The sequence below is a fragment of the Limulus polyphemus genome, unplaced genomic scaffold, assembly GCF_000517525.1.
Source record: "Limulus polyphemus unplaced genomic scaffold, Limulus_polyphemus-2.1.2 Scaffold2510, whole genome shotgun sequence".
Taxonomy (NCBI): domain Eukaryota; kingdom Metazoa; phylum Arthropoda; class Merostomata; order Xiphosura; family Limulidae; genus Limulus; species Limulus polyphemus.
This window is the reverse complement of record NW_013668120.1, coordinates 60,592-71,876: the sequence shown is the minus strand read 5'-3', so window position 1 is coordinate 71,876 and position 11,285 is coordinate 60,592. Positions and strand designations below refer to the sequence as shown.

The window sequence follows — 11,285 nt, the reverse complement described above, 5'->3', positions numbered from 1 at the left end:
CTGTGTACAACACTGGTTAGGTTAAAGTATCAATCTGTGTACAACACTGGTCAGGTTAAAGTATCAATCTGTGTACAACACTGGTCAGGTTAAAGTATCAATCTGTGTACAACACTGGAAAGTATAAATATGTGTACAACACTGGTTATGTTAAAGTATAAATCTGTGTAAAACACTGGTCAGGTTTAAGTATCAATCTGTGTACAACACTGGTCAGGTTAAAGTATCAATCTGTGTACAACACTGGTCAGGTTAAAGTATCAATCTGTGTACAACACTGGTCAGGTTAAAGGCACAGCAGTTGTGTAGTATATCATACAGTACAGCCAAAAGACAAGGATTATGACACTTAGAAAAAACAACAAAAAACACCTGAACAAAATATAATCAATCTAGAAGAAACGATTTGATTTTCATTGTTAGAAAATAAAATTAATATTATGCTAACAGACTAATTCTGAAAACAAGTGCACTACACTCTGACTGGACAATTGTGAAGATTCTTATAATTGTTTTATTTGTAGCATATCTAGTATAAGATATACATAGTTAGTATTATATACATACTATATCCACAAATATCAAGTAAAAGCACAGTAAAAAGTGGTAATTCTGTAGTGGTACACTATGTTTAAAACAAGAGGGAATCCTCAATAGCCATGGCAGTAATTAGATCTCAAATCGGTCAAGAGATGGAGCTATGAGCTAAAGGTTTGTACTTGAAAAACAAGAGGGAATCCTCAATAGCCATGGCACTTGAAATTCTTTTGTGCAGAATTAGAGTAAATTGATCTATGAGACCCTTTTCCCCCCCTATTTATTAGCTATATTTCTGTGCACCAGTAATAACAAGTATGGGGGGGGGGCGTATACCCAATTAAATTTTATTACTCATCAGGATCTCTACCAGTCTACCCTCAAACTGAAATTTCTTTAGGCAGAATTAGAATAAATTAATCTATTTGACCTTGGGCATGATCAAATACATAAACTGAAAGGGTTTTACCCCCTGAGTCCAAAACTGTAATTAGATCTCAAATCGGTCAAGAGATGATGGAGATATGAGCTAAAAGTTTGTACTTGGAAAAAAAAAACTCAGAACCATTTTATGCTGCGGCTAGAAAACCCAACTATTCCTCAATCATACTCACATTCTTCAGGGGCATTGAATGCGTATAGTGCCCTCTGATAAATACATCCTTAGCTGTCTTGGTGCCATAGTATGCCAAAGGTGAGCGATGCCCATGGACAGCTATAAAAGTAGCAACAGCAAATAGAACATATACTAATACTTCTCTGATTATCTTTAAAATAAATTTCTGTTTTATCCAAAGTTTCTTTAGTTTTTCATGAGTTTCCTTTGATAAAGGTTCAGCTGGTATGTCTTCTAATTTATTTTCTTTTTTACGTGATAACATCTGTTGCACAGATGGTGTCACATACACTTCGTCTGACTGAAGAGCAGTATTATCATTCCTGTCCATTAAAACTGGAGATTTCTGTAGAAGTAGTAAAAAAATAAAAGTAATAAAATTCACAATATTGGCATGAATTTTAAGAGAATAAATAACTTCTAAAATATTATAAAAAGAACACTTTACAGTTTTGATTAATTTCCAACTGTAACTAGTTTAGTTTGCAATGTGCATTTAAAAATTAAAAATAATTAACCATAAACTTGTAAAGAATAATAAAATCATGCTTACCTTAATTATCCAGGCCAACAAGACAGCAAAAGTAATTGACATTAATGGCTGAATAATTATGAAACTGTGAAATAAAGCTGTAACCACCGATAACAGCCACTCCAAACTTCGTTTGTAACCGTACGTTAACCCATACAGTATGGTAAAGAATGAACTGGTCACCAAAGTCAAGATAGCTAAAGGCCAAATTATATAGATAAACCACCATGATAAATAAGGGTGAGTGGGTATTTCTATGGTGTCATTGATCTTGGTTGTATCTTGATCTGCTCCATAAATTAAATAGTTAACAACAGGAACAGAGTGAAGCCAGCCTTGAGGCAAGTTACATTTTTCGTTGTCACAATCTTCCCAGAAGGATTGATGGGCGGGTTTTATGGAATCTTTGTACAGGCCAATCCACCACTGATATGAGGTTGAGGTAGTTGTTCGTAGTTGTGTTTTTTCATTAGAAACACTCTTAGTAACGTTTTGCATGTCAGTAATAACTGGTGTTTTTTCAGTCACCAAGCTTAGATCAGAAACATTTTCTTCTGTGATTACAGTTTTTCTTTCCTCATCAAGTCTTGGGTTAATTTCTAATTTAATTTGGTCTTGTTTCTTGCCTCGATCAGGACAAGGACTAACATTTCTAAAAATATTAATGCAAACAGTATCATCAAAAATAAAGGAATTAGCTATACAATAAGCATAATAATTATAATAAAAACCGATTTTTATTATTCTACTTTCAAAATATTATTACTTATTAATTAATATTACATCTGATAAAACTATATTAAGACTTGTTTATTAACATTACACCTGATAAACACTCTATATTAAGACTTATTAATTAATATTACATCTGATAAACACTCTATATTAAGACTTATTAATTAATATTACATCTGATAAAACTATATTAAGACTTATTTATTAACATTACACCTGATAAACACTTTATATTAAGACTTATTAATTAATATTACATCTGATAAAACTCTATATTAAGACTTATTTATTAACATTACTCCTGATAAACACTATATTAAGACTTATTAATTAATATTACAACTGATAAAAACTCTATATTAAGACTTATTTATTAATATTACACCTGATAAACATTCTATATTAAGACTTATTTATTAATATTACACCTGATAAACATTCTATATTAAGACTTATTAATTAATATTACAAATGATAAAAATTCTATATTAAGACTTATTTATTAACATTACACCTGATAAACACTCTATATTAAGACTTATTAATTAATATTACAACTGATAAAAACCCTATATTAAGACTTATTTATTAACATTACACCTGATAAAAATTCTATATTAAGACTTATTTATTAATATTACACCTGATAAACACTCTATTACATACTCATTGAAAGTAAAAAAAAACACATAGATAAGGAAGATTTCTGAAAATTTCATAACACCAACGAAATATAGTATTTAAGTCAAATTAAAAACAATATGGCTTTTGGTAACTGACTATCTTAAATACCTTAGTTTGAATGAATTTAATTCTTCATTAGTTGAAACTTTTTTATTACTTAGTGTAGATTAAATCAGTTAAGTTACTAATTATTTATCATAGTCTGAATAAACTTAATCTTTAATCAATTGTTACTTTTAATTACTTAAGTTTTAATACATTTAACTTTAGTTAGTAGAGAGTATAGGATTCAAAGAATGCATTAGGTCTGAATATAAAGAATATGTTTCATTTTCTATTTTACCTTTGGTGAAAAGAAATCTATATTATAATCATTAAACAGTTGGTCCACTGTAAAATACCAAATAATTAATTAGCTGCAATGACATAATATTATTCAAACACCTAAACTGATTTAGATTACTACATGGCGAGTTAAAAAGGACTTAAACCCCATAAATATTATATTTTTTTATAATCTTTTAAAAAACATTCCAAGGAACCTATGAGTACAAGAAGGAAAATATTGGGAACTAAAATATAAAACATATAGGTGATAAAAAGCCAAGATCTATACAGAAAGCTCTGCTATTTACTCGATGAGACAATATTATGTAACTTATGTCTAGGCCTGTGTTTTTAAGTTATGTTTTTTTTTATGGATTACCTTTTGTGTTTTATTATTGCTTAATCATGGTTTACAAAAACTAAAAGCAGAAATAATGTTACATGCAAATTAATTTTGATCACTTAAAGCTCTAATACATTAATCCATCCAGTGAGGCTATCACATATGTGGGATTTCATTGATATTGTGAAAAGTACTGATGATAAAACACAAAATATGATTAACCTATTGTTTGGTAACGGTGCTTAGGTGGATGAAGAGTGCTTAAAAACTCATAAATACCTTTCACCAGAGCAACACGGGAAATTTAAAAACGAAATCCAATATATGGCACAGCCATAGTGTACATATATATATATATAAAAAAAAAGTCCAACCCACATAAATGATAGCTGCAATTAATGGATTAACTGTCTTCTGGTTTCCACAATTGTTAATTTATGAATTTCTATAAAAGAAATATTTCCGAGAAATGCTTAATGATTTTACACTTTATAATGACTTCATTTAGCGTGCCAGTTTCCTGGTTAAGTACTACATAACTATCATATACCAGTTTGTACTTTAAAGACACCGGGTGTAGTAAATTCTTATCAATTTGTTTTTTCCAGGAAACAAATCTTCAGCTTTCAAATATTACAGTGATATGATGAAATAAATACTTCAAAAAACTCGTACAATTTTTATTTGTTAGTTCTAAAACATGATACACCATTTCTATTTTGATATTTAGTGTTTTTCAACAGGTCAAGAATTCCAAGACTCATGCATAACTATCATTAATTTAGAACTGCTGATCAGTTATCAGCACCTGTTGCAGTGATGATAACTTTTAAATAAATAGCTGGCCTGTTAGGTTTGAACTTTTAATATTCTGATCTCCATCCTGGCATGCTAACCACCAGAGTGTGCTCATCCCCATACATATTGTTTGCTTACTTTTTTTATTTTGTTATTTAGGATGGATAAAATATGAAAGTCCAACTCAGTTAACTTACTCTTATATTATTTCCTGGAAGCTGAAGTCTGCTTATTCTATAGAGTTAAAGTTTTTTAACAAATTTAATCAATTCTAATGCTAATCTCTTCCTATATATATCAAAAACTTTCTATAAATATTTAACTACACTGTTACCTTGGCAATAGGCCTTGCATGACCAGGTGGTTAGGGCACTCGACCAGCAATCTGAATCCCCATCACTGAATATGCTCCCCCTTTCAGGTATGTGGGTATTATAATATGAAGGTCAATCCCACTATTTGTTAGTACAAGAGTAGCCCAAAACTTGGTGGTGGGTAGTGTTGACTAGCTGCCTTCCCTCTACTCTATCACTGTTAAATTAGGGACAGCTAGTGCAGACAACCCTCATGTAGCTTTGTGTGTAAAATTCAAAACAAACCAAACCAAACTTTGGCTATAACAGTATTCATAAAATGATTGTAATTCATGTTTGTTGAAACCAGAAAAAAATTAATTCATTAGAGCCATAAAGGGAAGTGTTTGCACCTACAAATCCATAAAGGGAAGTATTTGTACCTACAAATCCATAAATGGAAGTATTTGTACCTACAAATCCATAAAGGGAAGTGTTTGTACCTACAAATCCATTAATGGAAGTATTTGTACCTACAAATCCATAAAGGGAAGTGTTTGTACCTACAAATCCATTAATGGGAAGTGTTTGTACTACAAATCCATAAAGGGAAGTGTTTGTACCTACAAATCCATAAAGGGAAGTGTTTGTACCTACAAATCCATAAAGGGAAGTGTTTGTACCTACAAATCCATAAAGGGAAGTGTTTGTACCTACAAATCCATAAAGGGAAGTGTTTGTACATTAGTAAACAATGAGTTTTAATTTCCTTTTCAGGGTAAATATAATTAGATTCTGTTAAATGAGTTGAAGACAGAATATAATTTTTAACCCCAGATGAAAAAACACGATTTTTCACAATACTCCAGTCATAGTCTACTACTGTGCAACTTTATTTTCAAGGAGTAAATATAATTAGATTATGTTAAATATAATTTCTAAATCCATAGAGAAAAACACTTTCTCATTGGATTTTGGGGATACTACAATTACTGCTACTTTAGAAATCTAAATAGATGAAATGCAATTATGCCTTGATTGGGACTTCAAACTGGATCCCTGATTTCCAGCTGATCCTCTAGGATGTTACACACATTGTAGATAACTAAGTATGGTGATTATATTGTGGCTCTAAGAAAAGGTAACTCTATTTAATTACAACGAATGATCCATATATTATTTTCCCGATTTTTCGGGTACTGAAGATTAATGTATAACGTAAAACTTTTTTTTACAATAAGTATATTCGTAAGGAATTACTGTGTATAAATACCACAAAAAAATATTTATAATTTTAACAGCCCTATCTTAAAGTCATATACTTAGCTTACAGATGAGGTCCTCAAAATCATCAAATAACACTAACACATAAAAAACCACATGTTTCATTTGCAAGGCTACGAAAAGAAAATTACATATGAATCACTATTTTTCCTGTTTAAACTTTTTATGTACTGAAATATCAGACATATTAGCACCTACCTAAACAATATAATGATTAACACGTTCAGCAGGAATGCAATCAAGCTACTTTCAAGCCCAATGACAATATGGCTTAGAGAGACATTAAAATTCCGAATTTCTAATTGATCCTCAATGTCATAAACATTAATTCCATAAAACATGATGTTACACAACATGGTTATCAACACTAGAGACAAAGCACACGTAGTTCTCTGAACCCTCGTGAAGTTGCTGCGTGGAGGACGCAATAAAATACTGGACCAAAGGTTTATATCTTGAAAAGACCTGTTCACAAAATACAGATAAGAACAAGACTTTAACTCTCATTATGATATACTGTAAAAGCAATCTTACAATTTCAAGCTCCTTTTTATATACATGAGCCAAGTTAGAGTGTCTGATTTTTCAAGTGTTACTCAGTCAATATTAACATAATATAAAAATAACTTTTAATGACTATTAGTTATTACATATATAAAGAGGGTTGAGCATATCAGTTTAAAACAATTTTGCAGCTTTACCACACAATTGCCCTGCAAAGCAGTGTAGCTACCACTGCAACAGGCTCCATCCTAAGGTTGTCATGTCTAAAGCACAGTACTCCTCCCTGTGGCTTTCCATTATCCAACACCTGTTTGAACAGTCTCATCATGCAGAAATTCATACGTACTACATATGGTGATTTGACTGATATGTCTTTGCCTGGAATAGCATAAATATTCATTTCATTCACCAGCTGCTTGAGGTATGTGACTGATTGACCTTATATGTCATGGAAGCAATTTGTGTTGCTTTTCCAGACAGATAGCCTTCTTGATTATGTTGCATACTATTACTTGAGACACATGGATGACATTTTCCAATGACTTACATTCATGAATTCTCACCTGTTAGAAGATGCCACACCTTACTTACCATGACTAGGATATGACTTGTAGGAAGTCTCTTTCTGGATGGTACTGGTACCCAGAGTTGATCCATATTCCTTTGTTTTCCAAATAAGGGTATAAGAAAAGGCTATTACATATCTTTCCCAAAACAAAAATTTCTGTGGCATCACAATATCTATGAAATGCCAGACAATGACAAATGTAGTTCTGATACTGTTCAACCAAGACTTTGTATTGGCTGTAGATGTCACATGACTGGCAAATTCGTATATTCAAAATCATTTTAAAATAAAGTACTCAACCCCATATATATATACTTATATAGTTGCTTTTCACAAAACTTTATAATATGACAGAAAACAGTTATTAACTAGCTAAGTATAGCATTCCACTAAGAAAAGGGCATTATTAACATTAGTAATCTAATGCCTGCACTTTTAAGAATTTCTTGCAGTACTTTTTTTGCACATATACTGTAGTCTATGAATGATACAACACTCTTTTTACAGTATGCGATTGTCATTGTTGTACTGATCCAGAGGTTTTAAACCCTGACAGTTCAGTTAGTAAGTTACTTGTCTTAGAAGATCCATGTGAGCTGGGGTTATCGAGTTCATACCAGGTCATTGAAACATGTATAAATCAAGATGCACCATAGCTTTCATTAGACGTGTGACAATAACAGAATATTATATAATTAAGTAAGCTATCAACTCATCATGAGCTACATTAAGATTATCAAATTGCTGTATACAAGATTATAAGAATTTCTTTATCTTAATTTCAAAACCATAATATTTTACTCTAAAAAAATTTAACTGTATTTTGCTATCTTTAGATACTGATAACATCATAAAAATAATCAAGAATTTGTATTTTTATTTCTAGAGTTGAGATAAAGTGAAAATATTTTACTGTTAGATTCTACAATGATAAACCTTCAATATTATAAAAAATATTGTATCATTGTCCATGGCATTTATTCTACAAAAATATGACAACTTTTCAATTGAATTAAAAGCAAGAGTCAGATATGTATGGCCAGTTTTCTACTATTGAATGTTTCTCTGAGTTGTATGTGTTATAGGGTTTTAAGCCAAACCACCTAGTATAATTTTCCCAATTTTTTCTATGGAAAAATTAAATGCTGTGTTTTTATTTTAAAAAATATATGTACCCATGGTTTTCTGATAGATATAAAAAGGAAGGTAAATCTATGTACATAAATTAATTTTTCAGTTTCTCTAACTAAGTCTAAGTTTGTATCAAGGGATAGTGTAAGCTGGATTAATATTTAAGACACATAGATTGCCTGTAGAGTACAATGATCAATACACATATAGTGTTCATACTCAAATATACAAAAAAAACAGTGTTTATCCCAGAGTAGCAATGTTGTATATAACCAGTCACAATGGATTTGTTACCTTATAGTGGTATCATTAAACTTCAGAGAAAAATTAGAAACTTCTTTTTGAGAAGTAGGTTTTAAATGACAGTGTATTCCCTCAGTTGTAATGTCTAGCCAACGTTCTGCTATAAAGAGCCAAGCACGATCTGTCTGGATGTCTCGAACCAGGATTTTCTTTAAGTACCTGAATAAATAAATCAATACAATTTATACAATACTTGTATTTTTAAAGGATATTGTACAAAGAGAACACATTCATGAACTGTTACAATGTGACTTGGATACTGCTGCTAAATAACCTTCCAAGAACTCTATATTAACAACCTCTCCAAATACTGAAAAACAAATGTATTAGGATGCCACGAACATATTTGTAAAAAAACAAATATATATATTGGTTGATTGATTTATTGATGATTTCGTTGCAAATGCTCCTAGGTGTATAAATAATTGAATTTTGTCACATTAAAAAAAAACTTCAAAGTCACTGAATTAAGCATGCATCAAATCACAGAAATGTTGTAATCAGTTCCTATCAAGGTACAGAAGTGTTGTAATAATTTCTTATCAAGGTACAGAAGTGTTGTAATCAGTTCCTATCAAGGTACAGAAGTGTTGTAATAATTTCTTATCAAGGTACAGAAGTGTTGTAATCAGTTCCTATCAAGGTACAGAAGTGTTGTAATAATTTCTTATCAAGGTACAGAAGTGTTTTAACCTATACATTCAAGAAACTTTAATAACCATAAAATGTTAACTTTATACACAACAAAAAGTATTACAAATTAAGTTTAGGAAATCTGTAGATCTCGATGTTCTTAACTTTTTACCCTTTCAATTGTTAGTACATTCCCTTGGTGAGCCAATAACTTTTTGTGCAGAGGTAAATAAATTTCATATAGTTTACACACACGTAAAGAATATCATTAAATTGACTACAGAAGTAAATGTATATATACTTCTGTAATAGATTGTTAATTATTACAGTTTCTGTTGCTGGCATTATTTGACTGTATTTAAATACCTCTAGCATTAGACTACACTTATTTCCTAAAGATAAACTTAACAAAATACTCCGACAGTGTGGCTTTGAACATATACCATCTACTGAATATTTGATAAAAATAAATCTTCATATGTAAAGTGAATTAATGTATCTAATAATAAATATATTACTTTAATCAATCAGTATTTATTCATTCAATGCCATATGTTTTAAATTATACTAATTAATTTTTTCTAGTGCATGCCAATTGGGGTTTGTAAATTATTGATAAAAATTTAGTTTGTACCGAAATGAAAAAGAGTAAACGAATATTGTTAAAGGCAGAAGAAAATACGTATTAAAAGATGACTTCTCACAAATATAATAAATAACAATCATTTATGCAAACAGCACAGACAAGATTTAAGATATTATCAAATACTTTTGAGATTGATAAATCATGATAACTTCACGCTATCTAACCATGATGGATTTGCTCCACCACTGTCATGCCAAACTTTCAGTCCTGTCAAACCACCGAGGGATTCAGATGTGGTAAGTAGATACCAGTCTTCACTTCCTTGCTGCATTCTTTTCATGTTAGAATCTCTTAGGAGTACCTTTCGGCTACTCGTTTTTCTTCCCTGTAACTGGATACCAACATTTGCAGTTGTGCCTGAATTCTAAGAACAAAGAAAAGATGAACTTACAGAATGTTCATCTTTGCCATGAATCAGATGATGTAAATATGAACTATGCTCTATGTTGGGTACAAAACATGAATGGCCAGGTGGATAAGGCGCTCGACTCGCAATCTGAGGGTCGCGGGTTCGAAGATTTAAGATATTATTAAATACTTTTTGTTTACTCCTTGACCAAAAAGTATAAAGAAATCTTAGCTCCTTCATGACAGATATCAACATTCTCTTTATCTGAGGACAAAATGAATCTGGTATGAAGCACCAAAACTGCACTCTCTACCTGTAGCTGACCAATCACCATTCCATGTGACAGTCACAAGATAATCCTCTATACAAAGATGAAACAGGTTCCTTGACTGAAATGTCTAAAGAAAGTAACACCTTAGGCTGAATCTATTACATGATCTCAGCTGGATTTAACCTGTTCCATACGAGACATGTAATATTTGCACATTACAGATGTAACACCTTAGGCTGAATCTATTACATGATCTCAGCTGGATTTAACCTGTTCCATACGAGATATGTAATATTTGCACATTACAGATTTATCTTTTATATCTACAGATTCTAAATTTTTTTATAAAACAACCAAAACATAAACAGCCAGCCTGCCAATAAAGTCAAAATATACATCTTAAACTTTTACATTATGTGCTATAGTATGAATCAAAAGCATGTAGACACCAATAGTTATTTGTACACTTACCAACCATATGCCAGTGTAAACAGAAATGAGATAAGCATATGTTTCAGAAGGTTTATTATCTCCTAACACCACAACTGCCCTCTACAAAAAAAAAAAGATTTTAAAGATGAGTTCTATTTCAAAAAAACAAGCCATATTTAGTCAGCAGTAACTAAAACTAATTTCTTTATAAACATTTTTCAAATATTACCACTGGCAGGTCCAGCTTTGGGTGTAACCAGTACTATACTCCCCCCCCCCCCCAAAAAAAAGAAAGAAAA

The 11,285-nt window shown here is 31.0% G+C and overlaps 1 protein-coding gene across 1 annotated transcript in view; it reads right to left on the bottom strand.

Moving 5' to 3' along the window:
- Nucleotides 1-1,130: 1,130 nt before the first annotated feature.
- The window catches only part of LOC106467157 (polycystic kidney disease protein 1-like 2), a 51,015-nt gene continuing 40,860 nt past the window's right edge, over nt 1,131-11,285 (bottom strand). Inside the window, exons 16-21 of the mRNA XM_022395290.1 lie at nt 11,026-11,106; nt 10,099-10,298; nt 8,647-8,814; nt 6,348-6,614; nt 1,707-2,337; nt 1,131-1,499 (exon numbers count right to left, since the gene is read on the bottom strand). Coding sequence (XP_022250998.1) covers nt 1,131-1,499; nt 1,707-2,337; nt 6,348-6,614; nt 8,647-8,814; nt 10,099-10,298; nt 11,026-11,106 — 1,716 coding nt within the window. The remainder of the gene's footprint in view (nt 1,500-1,706; nt 2,338-6,347; nt 6,615-8,646; nt 8,815-10,098; nt 10,299-11,025; nt 11,107-11,285) is intronic.